This window comes from Psilocybe cubensis, chromosome 13 (assembly GCF_017499595.1).
Source record: "Psilocybe cubensis strain MGC-MH-2018 chromosome 13, whole genome shotgun sequence".
In the NCBI taxonomy this organism is placed as follows: Eukaryota; Fungi; Basidiomycota; class Agaricomycetes; order Agaricales; family Agrocybaceae; genus Psilocybe; species Psilocybe cubensis.
This window is the reverse complement of record NC_063011.1, coordinates 1,479,184-1,497,606: the sequence shown is the minus strand read 5'-3', so window position 1 is coordinate 1,497,606 and position 18,423 is coordinate 1,479,184. Positions and strand designations below refer to the sequence as shown.

At 46.4% G+C, this 18,423-nt stretch overlaps 7 protein-coding genes across 7 annotated transcripts; 4 read left to right on the top strand and 3 right to left on the bottom strand.

Annotated features, from left to right (window-relative positions):
* Positions 1–1,675: 1,675 nt before the first annotated feature.
* JR316_0013209 (uncharacterized protein) lies at positions 1,676–2,452 on the top strand (the record flags this gene model as incomplete). Its single annotated transcript, XM_047898821.1, has 1 exon — positions 1,676–2,452. The coding sequence occupies one exon, from the start codon at positions 1,676–1,678 to the stop codon at positions 2,450–2,452; it is 777 nt and encodes a 258-aa protein (XP_047742369.1).
* Positions 2,453–2,971: 519 nt separating this feature from the next.
* Positions 2,972–4,470, bottom strand: JR316_0013208 (Putative exopolyphosphatase; the record flags this gene model as incomplete). Its single annotated transcript, XM_047898820.1, has 2 exons — positions 2,972–4,215; positions 4,263–4,470. 2 exons carry the CDS (start codon positions 4,468–4,470, stop codon positions 2,972–2,974), a joined length of 1,452 nt encoding a protein of 483 aa, XP_047742368.1.
* Positions 4,471–5,103: 633 nt separating this feature from the next.
* On the bottom strand, positions 5,104–6,598 carry JR316_0013207 (Aquaglycerol porin AQY3; the record flags this gene model as incomplete). The annotated part of the gene is made up of 10 exons (XM_047898819.1): positions 5,104–5,170; positions 5,230–5,343; positions 5,403–5,490; positions 5,539–5,716; positions 5,770–5,909; positions 5,966–6,017; positions 6,081–6,139; positions 6,194–6,227; positions 6,283–6,406; positions 6,465–6,598. The coding sequence occupies 10 exons, from the start codon at positions 6,596–6,598 to the stop codon at positions 5,104–5,106; spliced, it is 990 nt and encodes a 329-aa protein (XP_047742367.1).
* A 2,430-nt stretch (positions 6,599–9,028) lies between these two features.
* Positions 9,029–10,627, top strand: JR316_0013206 (uncharacterized protein; the record flags this gene model as incomplete). Its single annotated transcript, XM_047898818.1, has 1 exon — positions 9,029–10,627. The coding sequence occupies one exon, from the start codon at positions 9,029–9,031 to the stop codon at positions 10,625–10,627; it is 1,599 nt and encodes a 532-aa protein (XP_047742366.1).
* A 113-nt stretch (positions 10,628–10,740) lies between these two features.
* On the bottom strand, positions 10,741–13,656 carry JR316_0013205 (Folic acid synthesis protein fol1; the record flags this gene model as incomplete). The annotated part of the gene is made up of 6 exons (XM_047898817.1): positions 10,741–11,009; positions 11,072–12,087; positions 12,145–12,386; positions 12,438–12,920; positions 12,976–13,573; positions 13,616–13,656. 6 exons carry the CDS (start codon positions 13,654–13,656, stop codon positions 10,741–10,743), a joined length of 2,649 nt encoding a protein of 882 aa, XP_047742365.1.
* A 125-nt stretch (positions 13,657–13,781) lies between these two features.
* JR316_0013204 (ER membrane protein complex subunit 2-A) lies at positions 13,782–14,925 on the top strand (the record flags this gene model as incomplete). The annotated part of the gene is made up of 6 exons (XM_047898816.1): positions 13,782–13,911; positions 13,969–14,033; positions 14,096–14,239; positions 14,290–14,435; positions 14,485–14,698; positions 14,749–14,925. The coding sequence occupies 6 exons, from the start codon at positions 13,782–13,784 to the stop codon at positions 14,923–14,925; spliced, it is 876 nt and encodes a 291-aa protein (XP_047742364.1).
* Positions 14,926–15,277: 352 nt separating this feature from the next.
* On the top strand, positions 15,278–16,685 carry JR316_0013203 (uncharacterized protein; the record flags this gene model as incomplete). Its single annotated transcript, XM_047898815.1, has 2 exons — positions 15,278–16,166; positions 16,225–16,685. The coding sequence occupies 2 exons, from the start codon at positions 15,278–15,280 to the stop codon at positions 16,683–16,685; spliced, it is 1,350 nt and encodes a 449-aa protein (XP_047742363.1).
* Between the last annotated feature and the right edge of the window lie 1,738 nt (positions 16,686–18,423).

Below are 18,423 nucleotides of genomic sequence, written 5' to 3'. Positions count from 1 at the left end.
AGGACACTAAAACCTCTCAAATGTAAAACACAGATATTTTGAATGTGCGTAGTCATCCATCATTCCGGAACACCTATGGCACATCTATCGAATAGGACAAGGTCCCTGCTATCGTCGAAACCGCTCCAGTATCCTTACCCTAGTCCCACCACGGCTCCACCTTTCATATTGTCTCATGCCGCTATCACTGTTGGCGCCTGCTCTCCCACCCAGCTCCCCGGCCAACTCAAGACCGGGAAACGAGTACTTTTTGGCCTGCTATGTGAACGTTTTCCGAGCCTTGAAACCCTCTTGCGGAATGTCAGAAGTGGTGCTTCTAGCGTTGTCTGTCGACGTTGTTGTTGGGCGTGTGCTGTTGTTAGATCAGAGGCTGTGTGACGGGAATCGAATCGATTGAATGTGCATGGGTATCTGTGCAGGCACGGCGCACGCGGGTTTGTTGGGTTCCCAGTGGTGGGTGTTTCTCGGACTTGGGTGCCTCGTTCGCGGTCCTTTGGTGCTATTGCAGACTTCTAGAGCTGGGTACCTGTATTGATTTTCATCAGTCAAGGCGACATTGGATGGCGTTCCTTGACAAGGCGTAAACGGCATCCTTCTGCAGTGTAACGGGAATCGGTGAAACCTTTGCTCGTGTGGGCTTTACGGAGATCATATCACCACTATCAGCATATACCTTCAAATTTTGTTCATCGCAGTAAGCCATCCTTTTTTCTCTCTCTTTTGATCTGGATTTACTGATAGTGATACATCATATGCCCAGTGATTTGAGTCTTTCCACGACCGTGGACATCAATGTTACTTTAATCAACTCTTGCGAAGCGCAGCATTCGATTTTACCACGAAGCTTTTATTGACAGAATACAACAGAAGCAAAAACCGCTCCAAAGTTGCCTCAATAAGACGTTTTCTTCCTCGCCTTTAATTACCCGGAAAGTAGCCATAATCATCCGGGAACGCTCCGAGACCGAGCAGGAATTGTCAAGCCACTAATCCCTTTGGAGCGTGCTCTCGTGGAATCACAGCAAATTTAGAGCTACCGTGGCAAAAATAAACCAAGATACTTTGGTCGTCTTCTTTTTTTTTCCCATTCCAATGTTGGATTGGGTTTTCTGACCAAAGTCTCCTCAGTGGATGTAAGTATCACATGACGTCGATTCTGGAAGGTCCCGTCCTAGTCTTTTCTGTAGTCCGCCTATCCACATGATCATCACTTCAGTCTTCCAGCTGATAAGATTTGAAAGCATGGACGGTGCAAATGGCCAGCATGATCGCCGTCAGCTGCCTACATACCGCTATCGCAATGAATGCTCAATGCTTGATTGATTTTACAGAAGTCTTCTATTGCGGTGTTACTGTATAGGTGTGCGCATTTTCGCTTTGGTTTCGGGATATATATCTCTGATTTTCGTCATAGACGACTTATTCTTATCTCCTATACTAGACTCCAATCCTGGTTTTCGGATATCAAATTCCCAATGCATTCTTCCTTCGGCCTGAGACATAGCGGTAGTACCGCTATACTCAAATGGCCACGCCATACATGCTTGGATACCGTCAATTTAACCACCCGCTCCCGCATACGATTACCGTCCTTCATATCTAAACTATCTCCCACACCTGTCATACCTGCGAGCCTATATCCAATCCTCTAATCACTTCTTACCCTCATACCATCATGCTCTCGAAAGTCGCGAAACGAGTACGCCGACAGTCACTTCCACAACCAACGTCAGAGGCATGGACGGAAGTGCTGGCAGAATGTGTACAGGACGCCCCCGATCTGCTTCGCTGGAGTGCAATTCCAGATACACCGTTCCCTCGAGTAGTGATGGGAGGATATACGAGATTCTACGCGAACTCAAAGCTACTATTCCCGCCGTCACCATCCTTTTGCCCACTCCTCTCCCAGTTCCCTGAAGGATCGCCGTCGAAGCAGGTGCCTTCCACAGCGCCCCTATTCTCCTCGCCTATTGCACAGCAGCAGCGCTTAATTGTGATACACGAAGCGTCACGGGAGACCATGGCTTCCACATCCCACAGTCGTGACGTGTCCAGCTCTACCAGTATGAGCCCCAAATCGCTCAGGCGACGGCGACGGCAGTTACTCCGAACTCCGAGTATTGAACGGGACTTTGCCGTTCATGCTCAACAGTTGTTCGCTTCGAACGCGTCTGACAATGAAACGACGTCATTTGACTCGCCAGCATCCCCGGGTTCTGCCCATTCGCATTCGTCTTCGGATTTGCAGTCTAGTCGATCTGAAGGCCATCATTTCGAGGAACCGACTACGCCTACGACAAGTGTGGAGGGTGGAGACGAAGATGAGCTGAATACCGTAGAAAATGGCGATAAAGAAAAATGGGTTCAACCAAGACCGAAGTCATCTCCATCAAAAAGACCAGACAGCGAAACTTCATATAGCACAGCCAAAAGCGACTTTGACGACATCTAACGCCCCTCCATCGTCTGCACCTAATATCATCACTCTTCTGGACTATCCATTATCCTCATCGTACGACACCTAGGCCCGAATGCTTTCAAAGTGTCCATCTTTTTACGACAACCACCACCTCATCAATATCACCTATTGTGATTTGTACCCCATCTGTACGAATATGGAATGCCGTTCTATCCCTGCTATTTGTTTCAATATTAACCTACCCATATTCATTTGTTCGTTCGCCGTTATCGCACACGAGGATTCAATATAGTCTATAGAACCATAGAACCTGTCCATGACCTGATCAAATTGCCCTGAAGAAAGCGAAAAACATAAAAGAGTGCAAAGCCATTGGTATCGAAAAAGGCATATCTATCGTCAGAATTGTCACTATGGGTTAACAAATGGGTATCGAGATGGGAAGGGGGAATAGCAAGCATCAGCGTAGGTTGTCCGTTCGGCGTGTATCTGTGAGTCTCAAAGATGGTGATTCGTAAATAGCAGTAGAGAGTTGTCCGTCTCCGTGATCATTTATGTCGTAGCGATTGTCGTCGGTGTCGGCTTCGGTTCGTCTTGCTTCTTGGGTTCCTCGGCAGGCTTCATGATGTTGCCTTCCAGAATTTCCTTGACAAGAGGAGCAACGGCCTTACGCGTTACACTGGCGTTGCCCTGCTTATAAACACGGGCATGTGAACTTTTTGGAAGACCCTCTGATTTCTCCAAGTCGAATTTCTTGTGTGGGCTGACATCAATCCCCGCGTTGGCCTCCAACCCTTTCCATAACCTACGCGCGAGCGACGATGCAGTCAGACCTTCATTAGATGTCTTGGCCAAATCAGAAGTTTCCAAGATGATCCACGCCATCTCTCGTTTATGCTTTCCCTTCTTGTTCTTCCCAACCAACGACTTTTTGCCATCGCGAAACGAAGTGAGGACGCCGAGGATCGTCAACCCGCGAGTCTTCATCCACTCAACAGCTGCCTTCTCCAGCCTTCCATCGGTCGCCCACGATTTTAGCCCAGTAGGAACGGTAGACAATCCGACTTTGATCGTAGGTTGCCCAGTGGCCCAGAGAAGTTTGTGGCTATACTCCTTGTAATCTCGGCGGAGCAAGTCCAGGCCTCCAAGATGTGACACATCTGCCTTCTTCTCTATAAGGATAGCTGTCAGGTCCTTGATGCTCTGGACTTCAGAGAGGGCGTCGGGATTAGCGTGGTCAATGGGCGAAAGAGCGGAAGGAGGTGGTATGGTGTATCCGATGGTCGATTTCGGTGCGACGCTTAGAGCCGCTTCGCGGTCAACTGACGTTGCCTTCCCCCCGGGGACAAGACCATCTGTGTCGATGAGGATGGCTGATAAAAGGAGCGTCGCGAGTTCTGCAGGCATTTCCGCAGGACAGAAGGGCACAACGTGTGAGGCACAGCTGCCACACGCGGTAACCACGCGCGGGTTGGCGTCTAGGTGGCCTCCTTCGTCTTGGTGGTGATCAAGGATGGAGACAACCTGAGCTTCAGGATTGTTGCGTGAAAAGGCGTCTGCGAGGCGGTTGTGGTCCACGAGAGCAAATTTGTGGGCAGGAAACGGTCGATCTTGAGAAATATCATCCAGGGTGAGTAGCTCTTCCCCACTAAGACCTGCAAGTTTTAGAACATGCAAATTTTCTGCGCGAAGTACCAGGTCGTTTCGGTGCATTTGCAGTAAGGGAACGGCTGGTTTCTTGTGAACTTCAGATTCAATCCAAGCATACGCGATCGAGCTCGCGAGGGTGTCCAAATCTGATCCCCTCAATGTCAGCTCAGCCAAAACAAGCAGAAAAACATACCTCCAGCTTCATTTCCCATAACCACAATCCAGTCTGCTGCCTTTTCCTGATCTCCTTCTGCGTCTTTGAGAAAATTTGTTTTCGCATGGGTCAAGAATAGACTGAGAGAAGTCGAAGTCGTAAGTGCTGCTGCTGCTTCAGGAGGCTTATATGCTTCTGCTAGTCGAAGAGCGACAGAGAGACGGCGAAGAGGGCTCCTCGAAGGCATCTCTCGCAAGGAAAGTAGTCGGTAAGCGAGACACGATGCTGCTGCTGCCGCAAAAGAACTGTATACGGTCCTTACGACCTTCCTAGATGCAATACGTATGGTGAATGTGGCCAGCAAGCTCTGGCTGGTTTGTTGACTTTCGACTTTAAATCGTGCAAGTCACTGCGCACGGCGGTGAAGCTCAAGCAAGAACAAAGTCGTCTGTAAAGCTTTAAGCTCAGAGATCAATTTCGTTGTAATCATAGGTCACGTGAACGCCCCTATTTCTTTACGTACACACCTTTTTTCTGGACTTTTCCAGGACTAGGATGACTGGTAATCAATCGCGGGTTGAGCGGGTTAAATGTCACATAGTATGAGAGATTGAGGAAGAGAAACTACCTAATCTCATTTTTTTTCTGATTCTTTCGTCGATACGCCAAAGAAGTCTAGTGGAAATCTTCGTAAATTACGATAGCAAATGTGAATGTACATACATATGCCATACAACAACACAACAGTAAACTATTACACCATCAAACCGTAGAACCCATAGTAGTAGTGAGGAAATGATTAGAAATGGACATCAGACTCGTCTGACCAGTACTAGTGCCGTTGTGATAGACTGAAGATTGCCAAGACATGAAAATAAATCTATACCGGGCTGCTCCCATTTGCAGCTGGAGTTTGAGTACCGCTTTCATCATTTGTGATAGATTTACTGAGAAAAAAATAACGTAAGTATCTTGTCGATAGATGCTAAACGGATGGAAATCTCACGGAGACTCGAATCGGTTGAATGGGTCTTCTTCCCGCAGGAAAAGATCGTAGAATCCGACAGCAGCTTGAGCACCTACGAATGGAGCGATGATGGGACACCAAAGCCAATATTGGCTACATGATCAGGGGAGCACATCAGTTTGTATCAAGCACGAGTGGTGATCACGGCTTACTGTCTGTAGGAGTATAATTGTTTCCCATACCCAGCGAAGGTTAGAAGGAGACGAGGTCCGAAGTCTCGCGCAGGGTTGAATGCATAAGCTATATTTTATCAGTAAAATAGTGTTATACATATCTCATAAAACCCACATGTCTGCATTCCGAGAGAAGCCCCGAGCCCCAGAAGCACGAGGAACAGAGAAACAGGTAGCAAGCCACTCGGTGGCGCGTTGTTGTTTTTATCTGTGACTGCAACAACCACAAAGACGAGAATGGCTGTACCCAGGAACTCAACAAAGAAGCAAGATCCAGCGGTCATATAATCTTGCTGTAATGAAAATAAACAATTTAGACAAATTTTAAATGAATGAATGAACTTACAGCATATGTGGCAAACAAACCGGCAGTAGCTTGTGTGCGGATGCTTCGACCGCCTTCAAAGATGTCGATGGCGTTAATATAGTTCCTGTAAACGATGGCAGCGCCTACAAGTCCTCCCATGACCTGAGCAAAAATGAACGCTAACACGATCGTTAACACGGATGCTGATGCCGAAGAAGACCTCAAAATGACATACCAGGAACCTTCCTCCACGGGAAACCTCGCCAAGTAGCTAATGCCAGGGTAACCTAAACGATACATCGCGTAAACTTGACTTCTTTCATAGTGTGGGATAGCAAAAAATTGCTCACAGCTGGGTTCAAATGACCACCAGAAATTCCTCCACTAACCCAAGCGCCCATGGCCAGACCTACGCAACACCGAGTTAAGACTTACTAAGAACTGATAGATGCTTCATGCGCACCAATAGCCCATCCAAAGTTGACTGAGAGAAAATCCTGGGAGATATACCATCAGATGTAAACATGATACACGTTTGAGATGGTGACGCACTCCTTTGGGGGATGCAGCCACACCCTTGTTGGTGGACAAAACGACTTGACAATCGACACCGGTACCGAAGATAACGAAAAGGGCGACACCAAAGAACTCAGCCATAGGTTCACGAATGAATTGTCTAGAGGTTGGTGTTAATACATCAATAGCTTCGATGTATTCTTGGCATTGAAGCTCACCGAAGGCGGCTCATGGTGCTCTGCGACTTCTGAGGCGGAAAGTACGAAGCTAATGTTGGAAGTTCGACGTTAGCGGGCGGGGTATCGTCGCCTGATGGCTTAGTGGGCGTGATCGAAGATGTTGGCGACTGCATGGTATAGACTTTTTTTCTGGTTTTTTTGCTTGTTTCCTGCCAAACGGCGGAGGGGAGGGAAAGAGTGTACTGGGGTCGGGATAAAGAAGGAAGCGACCAGCGCTACCTGTATTTATTATACGTTCGGTTTACTCGTCAACAAGTAAGGGGAAACAGCTTGCATGCAAATTAAAGTTTGTACACGTTCATTCAGGAGGACAGGAAGACGTACCTTGTAGAGACCAGCCCTGTGAACTTTCCGGGTTCAAGATGCGCTATAAGCCCTTCCCGCAATGGTAAGTCTTTCCCGGGAAAGTCCGGACACATCAACAGAGTGATGCGTATAGCTCGCATTCGTCCAAATTCAACCATAGATGAAACCTGCAGGCAACCGCAGCTGCCAACGCGCATGCATTGCCGAGACCGACTTACTCACATTTGGTAGGGGGTAGCGGTGTTTATGGCATTCTGAACGTCGCTTGAATGCATGTGTTCGGATTTCCGACGCTTCCGTTCACGATGAACAGCGATGGACAAAGTCCAGAAGCGCCAATTTCGACAAACTTAAAAACATCGATCCGAAAAGCTTCAGTCTCACCGACGTGCATATGCATATTACTGCTAAACAAGCCATATAGTGGCGTCTTTGAGATTCGACAAGGGGAAAATAGCTGTACTTTAGGGTAGACCCCGTTATCGAAGACCCTGGGCCATGCGTTGATGTGCGCGATTTTTGTCGGCCTGAGCGGATCTAAAATTTCAAAATAGAAACGTGTTACGCAGACCGAGTCATCCTCGCCCCTCACCGCTTTCTAAAATTTCCTAAACAACTTTGAACCAGATACGCAAGAGGACAAGTCTCCAGGGGTAGGGTACTTCGGAGAAGCAGATTCTGTAAAAAAACAAACCACGATAGAGCAAAACACGATGTCACGCCAAGTTTGTTGAAGTGACATCGACTGTAAACGGTGGAATGCTGAATTCAAAGTTGCGTAAGCGTTGTACTTCTCGGTGGGCGAAGTTGGTGATTGTTGATTCATTGAAGAAACATCTCTTCGGGCGAGTAGATTTCGCGTTCAATGAGATTCCAGTAGAATTTCCTTAGTTTGATCATCGTCTTCACGTTGAAGAACCTTTTCTGGCTCCGAGGTTGATTGGACTCTGCAGGCGCGCCAAACTTCAAAGATCCAAGTTGACACAACTTGAGATCGGATAGAATGCAGTGTATCAATGTGCTTCACAGCAAGCGGAGTAAAAGGAAAATCCATACAAATGAGGAAAGGTAAAAGTTTGGTAAAAGAGGAAAATAATCGATGTATGTTTTGTATTATTTATAATAATTTGTTCGTGGTGGCGTACGACGTTCGTTGGTTCAACAACCCCTATTTTCATTGCTGAGGCCCGATGTCTCTCTGTCGAGCTCCTTTGTCATATCCTCTCTATGAAATACTGTACTTTCCACCTTTACTCTTTATATTCAACCCTATGGACCCAAGGTAGCCAAATGAAGTCCACTCGGTGACACATCGTTTAACGCGGTGACTCCTGAGCACATCAGCAATATATCGGTACGCCTCCAGAGAGCACGATGTTGAGTTATGGCTCCTAATTAACTCTTCGTTCGGCTCATAACTTAAGAAATAGTGATCAGTACCATCATGCAAGACAACCGTTCCAACCACTCGGCTTTTGGTCAAATTTTTTTCATCGTTTCTGACCATGGCTGCTCCCCAAGGAACCTTGATTACACGAAATCCCCCTACTACTGTGGTCACGATCCATGATTCTCATTTGAGCCAACCGCAGAGCACAGTGGAGAATACACACTCCCCAGAAGATTTTATCACCGTTCATTCTACTTTAAATCCTCATTCTTTCATTGCATTTGACTCTGCCAAAGCGAGGGGCCAACGCACGGTGGGGTCTTGAAGTTATTTATCACGGCGGTGAGTGTTTCTGTTGAACAGTTGTAGAACTTGACGGTTTCCAATCTATATTTATGCAAAATGACTGCGGATTGACTTTATTCGGTACACTAGCTATCATGCACGAAGCAACCGATGACATAGTAAAATGATACAAGAGCTACAGTGCTCGGCCTCGCCGCCGTCTCTGTTCACTGGGCCTGTCAAACAATTGAACCTCCGAACTATTTAAGTCGACCATCCAAGTCGGATGCATCAGAGCGCTGAACAACTGTCACTACATGAAAATCTTAACACAGTGACCCTCAAAGCCTCAATCATCTCGTTCGACTTCTCCCAAAAAGTCCCTATATCATCTTCCATCTGATTTCCTTGAAAAGGTGAGTGGTATCGATCCCTTCTGGCGTTATGTCTGTTCGTGTTAAAAAGCATACAGCTTCGACGTGATTCCAACCATCGAAGAAAGCGAAGTCATTCGACACCCCCGCCTCATTAGAGAATTTCATTTCACTTAGATTTGCATCTGATGGCGACAATCGGCAACAATGATCAGGAAAGGTGCCTCATAAATAAGCTACCTGTCGAGGTTATTTCGCGTATATTTGAAGCCTACGTGGGTCAGACTGCGATTTCGACAAGCTTTTGTGACGCTCCTATCGTTCTGGCCATCGGTGCTGTTTGCAGACTATGGAGGAACGTTGCATGGAGCACCCCTTCGCTTTGGACTGTTCTCTATTTCGTTTTGACCTCCGGCACAACGAAGACCAAGGTAGATCTTGCTATCGAATGGATCACACGATCAGGAAACTTGCCTTTGGAGATATACATCATGGCTGTAATATGCTATCCCAAGATAAATACTGAACCGCTCATTTTCCCACTGGTTGATATCATTAATCAACATCTCGGTCGGTGTCGCGTCCTTGACTTGAACCAGCTAACATCGATGACGATGTCACGATTCTCGGCAATTGAAGGACCGTCTTTATTAGAAGATCTATATATTCACCCTGAAGATATGGATGGGCCATTAACTCTTGGGGAAAACGCCTCACCCACGAGGCTTAACATCACCTATGTTCACTTGCATCTCCTCATTATGAATTGGAGAAACCTCACCGAAATCTCTGCTCATGGTCTTCGTATGAGCGAAATCATGGATACACTTCGCCTAGCCCCTCAACTCAGAATATGTTACTACAACTGCATCGAATCAGACTCGACATCTACCACTGCTGGAGAATCTACGTACCAAACACATCTCAAAATAGAAGAATTGACCCTCGTGATAGGGGGTGAACATGGAGGTGATTCTAACGTGGCTGCCTTTTTTCGACAAACGACTTTCCCGAACTTGGATTCATGCCATATCGGCTGGGAGCATGGCACATTTCCCACTCAGACATTCACTTCATTCATTTCTCGTTCTGCCTGCGCGATCACAATGTTGACCATCCAGTACAACCTCATTACAAGCGACGATCTCATCAGAATTGGTAAAGCCTTATTATCCGTGGAATATCTTTCAATCACCCCTTTCCATAACACCCGGTATAATGGCATCATGGCCAACCCACATGTACACCTAGATGGATTTTTCACTGCCCTCTGTCAAGGTTCAAGATCCAAAGACAGCATACTATTTCCGTCGCTTTGCGACTTGGACATAATATCACACAATGCTTTCAACTGGAAATTATTGTTGATACTTTGCGACTCCCGCCGTCATAACCCGCCGCAGTTAACCACAAGCACCACAGAGCACATCTCACAGACAAGAATTGGGACCATTACAATTACGCGTGTTGTGTATGCAACTGATCGCACCGTTATAGATCACAGTTTGCATGCATCCGATGAATCAGATGTCAAATTTCTTCCCGGCGATCTAATCGAAAGTTGGGAAACTTTCAAAGATCTTCTGGAACTCGGAAAGAACGTCCGCTTGAACTTGAGCGTCGACAACGCAGACAATAATCCTGCTGACCTCTTCGACTTGTCATACAGGAAACTTTGTGGAACCTCCGGAGGCCCACCAGATGTCATACGCCAAAACGAGATGTTCGAAATCTGGAGATTGCAGAACGCCGGTGTCGATCAGGATACATGCACACTGTCTGTTTAGTACAAGGTTTGAAATAAAATTTTCTAAACTTTGCATGGGTGGCATAAGCTGTTTAAAATGCAGATATGCCATGCTTTCAGTCTGTTCCTGCACACATACGGCACTCAAATACATCATCTCCATAAAGCCTCAGCGACTTTGACAACATCCATCATTTCGCGCACGTCATGAACGCGTACGATGAGAGCTCCCTGCTGAACTGCACACGATACCGCAGCGGCAGTTGCCCACCCGCGTTCGTGAGGTTGGGTTTCCCTGCTACTGTCTATATCCCCGCGTCTTGATTTCTGGGCCAAGATGATACCCAGGAACGATTTTCGGGACGCCCCGATTAGCAGGGGATATCCTTTCAAAGGATTGAGATAGGCGATATCCCCAAGACCTGTCGTGGCAAAACTAATAGTTAGAGTAGCAATGAAATGGATTAAAAAATTTAAAGCTTACCTCCGACTTTGACATCTGCGACAATATCGGCTGCTCGTTTCAGCACTTCCAAATTGCCATTAACAGACTTGCTAAACCCAATCCCGGGATCCACAACAACAAACCATCGTCGCAGACCACCCTTTCCTTTGATAATTTTCTCGACCTTTCTTCCAAGTTCGACGCGAACGCCTTCGAGAGTAGCAGGGCCATCATGACCGGCGTATTCGTACGGACTATAATCCTTGTTTCTTCCGGCGTCACCCCTGGAATGCATAAGTATAACAGGAACGGCGTATGCCCTGGCTACACGCTTCATGCCTTCCATACATTCTATTTCTGCATGCCCCTTTCCGGGGTCAGAGGCCGAGGAAAGAGGCCAGGAGTCTGGGCCAGTGAAGGCATAGACGTCGTTGATGCAATTCGCGCCAGCATTAAGAGCAGCCTCCGCAACCTCCCATCGGAAGGTGTCAACGCTAATGGGCACGTTCATGACTTTTTCGATGACCTGCTCGAAGCTGGAAGCAGCCGAGAGTGTATGACTTGCAAGATTTGTTAAAATATCAACGTCACGCATGCTTTTGATTGCAGGATGCACTCTGGATATTTCATCTTCGACACTGACGAATGCGGCACCAGGTCGGGTTGAATAACCTCCGACGTCAATAATGGATGCTCCCGCGGCTACTGAGTTTGTCGCGTAACGAATGGCTGCAGGAAGGGCATCGTGCTTGGCGCCATCAGAAAAGGAGTCGGGAGTGACGTTAAGTGTAGCCATGACATGGGTTTTAGAAGGCGAAGCATCTTGCGATGGTGATTGAAAAGCACTCGAAGTACTGGGGTAATTCCAGAAAGTCAATGTTTTGGGAACCGATGAGATAGACGGATAGGCAGTCGATTCGGAAGTGGGAGGCGGAAGAGGGGAACAAGGGAATGGTATTACTTTGTTCATTGGTGGCAATGTGGGATCATATATGGCATGCAAGAGATCCCCTACACGTCGTTTGAGGATGGGGTGGATATATTCTGGAATCATACTTATTATAGTCCATTGTTAGCCTAAATTTTCATACAAGTAATAATGAATCACAAACTCATTCAATGGTCTTAAAACAAATTCCCTTTCTTGAACAAGTGGGTGTGGGACCACCAATTCCCCTTGCAGGTCTTTAGAATCCTTCAAGCCTGACCGGGTGTCAATGATATCGTCGTCGTAGAATATAATATCGAGATCGACGGCACGAGGGCCATTGCGAATTGAAGGAACTCGCCCTACAATTGATTCGATTTCCTTCACCAGGAACAGGAGAGTAACCGGGGCGAGGTTTGTTTCCACCTGTTCATCGATTGAGTCATATGGAGCAAATCAAACATAGAATCTACTTACCATGCAAGCACAGTTAATAAAAGAGGGCTGATCAGTCACATACATAGGCGCAGATTCGTACATGAACGACGTATCTACGACGTTTACGTATGGTTCAGCATCCATGGAGACGTCGCTATGTCTGAGGATCTCTAAAGGGGTTTCAAGTAAACGGAGTGCGTATTCAATATTGCGAACCGAGTCTCCGAGATTAGAACCAAGGGCAATGGCGACTGTATGAGCATCGTTTTCGTGACGTTCAACGGCTACAGCAATTTTTTCGACTTTAGGTGTAGTACAGGCGGCTTCGTCTTCGAATCCAGGATAATCAGCAGCAGTGCGGTAAATTTCTACCTCAGAGGAGCGTGCAAGCGGTAGGGCCGAAGGTTTGGCAATTCTGACCGAAACAGCTGGAGATTGACGAGAGCTGAGGAAAGTCAGTGTTTCTGAGGCAATGTAGGACGTCAAAGCCTCCAAGGTCAGGAAATCGGATGCAGAAACTGCCTGAAAGTAAATGTTAGAGCATGAAAGGTCATAAAGATGATTGAGTAAGACAGACCTCGTACAACATTGAAATAAGGGATCGGAAGTCGATCCAATTATCGTATCCGATGCCATGGTTGGCAGTATAAATGGACAAGTTCAATACGACATCTTGTTTTTGGAGTCGTTCATCAACATTGACCCCAATGATTGCAGGACAAACGAGGTCTTCAATATCATGGACGAACTTTTCGGCAACCCACGACCCATCAACCATGAATTTCGCAAAGCTGTTGGATGATATGCTTTTCGCGTGCAACGGAGCTTTCAACTGTCTGACGACGAGGTGAATCTGCATTCCGTCAAGGTGAGGCGACAACGATGGAAGTGTCGCGAGTGATGTTATGACATGATTTGCTAAATCCTGAAGGCTTTGGAAGGGGCGCGAGATCCCTGCCTCTCGAATTCTCTTCGTCACTTCCACGTAATTTATTGAATGTGAAAGTTTGTCGGTCAAAGCAGCGCTCGAAATGTCGTGGTAAACGGAAAGTGATATTGTAACAGGTTGTTCCACCGGTTCATCTGTCTCCGCCTGCCATTGGGCACCCGTATGAAGCGAGACAAGAAGAATAAGATCGTTGATTCGGATGATATCGTTTTTGCGACCTGCTGGACTAACATTGTGAATAAGACAAGGAGGATTATAGTGCACTTACCGGTTTAGATGCAACTTTTGTGAATATGATGGATCTTCCATCTGCACGGCTAACCACCTCCTGAGAAATGGTGAGATGGCTCCAAGGTTGTTCGGAGCAAAACGTCCACGCCCTCGGGAGTCAAAATCAGTCTCTCATCCTGATTACATAATTCGTTATTCTTTCCATGTCTCTTCAATCCGCACTCCAGGAACTATCCTTATTTCGAAGAAACAACATCAGAAAATCCCAAGAGACTTTCAATAAAGGTCTCGTAGTTCTTAAAGCAGGGGGAACGGCCAAACTTGGAGAGGAAGGTGAGTCGGAACTCTATTTGTTACACGTCACTATTGAGCTCAACATACACATCATAGGATGGGCGTTTTTGGAGCAGCTAGCTCTGGCTTCCCTTGATATAGGAAGAATTGACATCGCCGACGTGAGCTTCTCATAAAGGTCGCTATAGCGCTGATTTGACATTAACGAAAGGTTGTGCGCTAGCAATGCCTTCTTCAACTCGCAGAAAAGTTCCCCGGCTCACCAAGGGTGGACGTCCTCACAGGAATTCGAATGGAAGCCACTGAATCACCTAGCACAGTACTAAGCTACTACGATGAATTGCTGAGAGCTGATTCAACCAATGCAGTAAGGCGTTTCGAACATACAATTCTGAATCATGACCTAATCCCTCCTAGGCTGCCTGGAAACGACGGATATCAGTGCTTAGACGTATGAATAAGGTAGAGAAGGCTGTGGAGGATCTGAACGAGTACCTTGATACGTTCTATACTGATGTTGAAGGCTGGTTGGAGCTTGCAGATATCCACTCGTCTGCTAATCAGTGCGTTACCTCCCTCATCTCAGTTTCCTATATCTTACGGGAACTCTAGATACACGCATGCCTTGGAAGCCCTCTCTCACGCCCTTCTGCTGAACCCCCAGAATCCTTTTACTTTCCTTCAATTTGCTGAGACGGCGTATACCGCCGGTGACCTTCCTTTGGCCCTCAAGATGTTCCTTGTTGTCATCGACATGAACGAAGTAGAGGATGAAGATACCATCCCTCTTGGGATATCTGTCAGAGCGTGGTGGGGGACGAAGTTGGTATGTATGCGCCTTCAATCGATCCACTGTCTGGCTTATGATTTTTATAGTGCTCTCGTCAACTTGTTTCGTCACAAACATCCCATGAATCGAATTCTAACACTCCAGTTCCCAAGAACATCAAATTGATTGACGAACTGGCAACCGAACGTGTCTTGACTGCATATAGCGGTGAGCACGGTATCCAAGCTCGTAGTTTGGTCTCGAACTGGATGTCTGGACGTTGATATTTTCGTATACCCCGTCGTTTGGACTATTAACAATGGATAGACCTCGTCAGTGAGCAGTTCGTGTGTTCAAAATCTCTGCCAAACCCCCGGTACTGTATAAAGCGGAAGGTAGAGCAGTTCTTCCCAGTATCAGAGCAACATTTTAGCACGAGGAAAATATCGCAATATCTTGTATATGTATGTGACAACGCCAAGATGATCGAAGGCCTGCCCTAAGTAAACGATTGTGTGCGCATGGAATATTGGTCTTTCAAATCTTCCCTCTCTTCCCTCCTTCTTCAGTCAGTGACCTATTGCTTTAGTTTGTTTCTTAAGGACGTTTAACCTCACATTTGACGACGATACAATTATGTCACTCACCCCAACCGCCGAAGAAAATTCTCCTTCACTTCCGTTCGATGTACTCTGCAGCGTTGCTGCCGCCCTGGCATCGGAGCCGGCTTGGGAATCCAAATTTACGACTCTTTCAGCTTTGTCGAGGTGCTGTAGCTCTCTCCGCGCAGTTTGCCAGCAACATATTTTCCATACGATAAATCTGTGCCCTCGGATTTGCGATTCTAGCCGAAGACCTTCTAGGCCAGATAACGACTATCATGTTCCTAGCATCCTTTTTCGTGAACTAGAGCGCATACTGGAACACAATCTGGGCATTGCCAGGTATATACGGGCTCTGCACTACAATTCTCATCCCTCCAACTTCACCGGAAATCGCGTATCACGTCTCCTAGATAAGTTGGGTGAACTGGAATCCCTTCGCGTGACCTTTTTCGTGGATATATCGGAATTTGGCGAGGTAGAAGACTACGGTACGGAGGACGAGAACTACGACATCAATCCCATCTCAGTAAATTGGCAGAGCTTCCCCTCAAATCTTCAGAACAGCTTGATAGGTTTAATCAACCTTCAATCATTTAGGCGGCTGGACATGGAGCACGTCATTAATTTCCCCGTGTACTTGTTAAAGTTCTCCCGTCTGCAGATGTTGCATCTCGCACATTGCCGAATCTTGATTCCCAGCGCTCTATCCCATTCGTCGTCAGAAGAAAGGGCTCCAACACAGCTCAGATCTCTCTATCTGGCGCCAGGAGCTCGTGTAAACGCAGATGTGTTACGAACAGCTTTGGATTTTTCGTCTATTCGCGTCCTTGAGTTCGAATTCGTGTACCAAGGTGATGAGGAGCAGGTAGGAGAACTTCTTGATTCGACTCCACAGATTACTTCCTTAGCTCTCCGGATAGGTATCGTGCACTTTTTTCGTCATTACTGCTTCGACGCTAACAATACACGAGTTTTCAGGGCGTCGATGTCCTGATATCAACGTCGTTTCGTCAGTTCTGGCAGCCCACGACCGGGTGTGTAGGGACCTTTTACAGCATCTATGCCTCTCAAGCAAGTTGGAGCCACGGGAACTACCTAAATCAAACAACTTCCTTCTTTTCAATATGCTGAAGGACGTCCCATCTTGGGACGTACTAGAAACTATCTCAATCACTTTGGAGGAGGTGCCCCAGTTCTCAGATTACTACGTCAAGGATCTGGAGAAACTAGACAAACACCTCTCCAACAAATCGATATTCCCCGCATTGCGAAAGGTTTCCATCTCGATCGAGCTGGTTATCAACTATGCCATCGATGATTTTAACCCTGACGATGGCCCGTGGTCGAAGTTGCCTGAAATGCATTTGCTCAATCTTGCTCATAGCTCTATAGACGTCGACTATTCTGTCGGAGATTTTCCTGGATACTCTGATTACTAGGACCAAATGAAACTCGTTAATTCGAAAGTATCATCTTGTACTAGTAGTATTCTTTCATCAATAAGGTGGGCAAGTTCGGTCTTGCTTGAGCTGTCGAGATCGTGCACTGAATATTTCAAGTTTGCCACAGCTGCCAGCTAGCTTCAAAACGAAAGGTTTTACTCTTGAATGCGCAAATATATTATGACCGTCCTTTTAACTTCTGCTTTAGCACATGCTCTTAACCTTGCTTCCTGTTTTACGCTTTAAAGTACTTATGCTTACCATGGGATATCCGCGACTAATATTTGGCACTCTATTATCTTTGAAAGGTCCGAATCTCCGGTAGTACCACATCCGAAATTTGGTAAGCTGGATTTTATTCAATTGTCGATAATTTGTCGCAAAAAACCTATCCGAATCCCAATGGTGGCGAGGCCAAGCTAAGTACAAGCTACTGAACATTGCACGATCTATAGGGCCCACATTTACACCCTCATGCCCGTCGACCAGTCTATATCAACCGAGCTATTCCTGCATCAGATTGAATCAATACAGTTAGCAAGACGGTACTGGAGGTTTTTTGCTTGCCATTTTCCTCTGGAAATCAGCACAAAGTTATCGTTACATTGTATACATTTTTTTCTAATCTAATGGCTAAACTTTTAGAGAACTATACATTATAGGCAGCAGCATGCCTAGAGCCGAAGGCCTGCTGAGCAACAAAGCAACCTTGTGGTAAGGTACCAAAAATGATAGGAATCGCATTACAATACTTCACCACCGGTCTCATCTCACCATAAACTTGTCGCCGGTAACGTGTAGGTCCCCAAACTGGATATGCTGAGTATTTTAAGACCAAAATAAGCATCAGGGTCGTTTGAAACAAGCTCTGATCGTACGGGTCCGGATCCGACCATGGTGCCTTGAACGTCAGCTAATTGGTCCACGACTTGCGTGGTTCAAGTGATAATGATAAAATCCGTAATCTTTAAATCGACAACATTAGCTGGTAGCTACTACTTCATTACGCTTTCTGCCTGGATGTAGATGTTAGCTTAGACAGGCAATGCATTCTGATAGAAAACGTCGGACCCGGCGTCAACGGTGGATTGACAGAAACTCTTACTTATACTGTCAGCAGTACTTGCCGTGATCCGGCCCCGATTGTAATTAAGCCAAGATACACAGGAATGCCAGTCAAAACGATTGGTTTTTCATATAATCCACGATGACCCTGTTTGCTGGTATCTATGGGAGGCAGATTCTCGATTGGTAAAGAGTCTAGCTAAGTAATCGGAAAGAGTGGTGGGTCCATCTCTGCATATTGCGGACCAATTTCCATACAATAAATCTAGCACATAACGTATCGAATCAAAGGACACAGTAAGGAAGGGTTCAAGCTGTTACGACGCGTTATGTTAAAAATTCCGACAATACTCCGACACGGCACTGCAAAAGTGCCTTTCATTCTCAAGGACGATGGAACATAAGAGATATTTATCGCTATGTAATCAACTCGTTAAGGATATCCCCATAGATTTTTAATAATCCCAGCAGTAGCACGTCAGTGAGCATCTTAACGATCTACTTCTGGTGCTTTTGACGCCGGTACTGATTTTGGAGTTATGGTTGTTTGGGTATTTATCATGATATACTACTATCAAACTCATTTAGAAATGCAAATCAGTTTAGGTCGCCTGTGGTGATCTACTGGCAGTGATCAGCTAACTAAGGGTGCAAATTTATCAGCGACTAG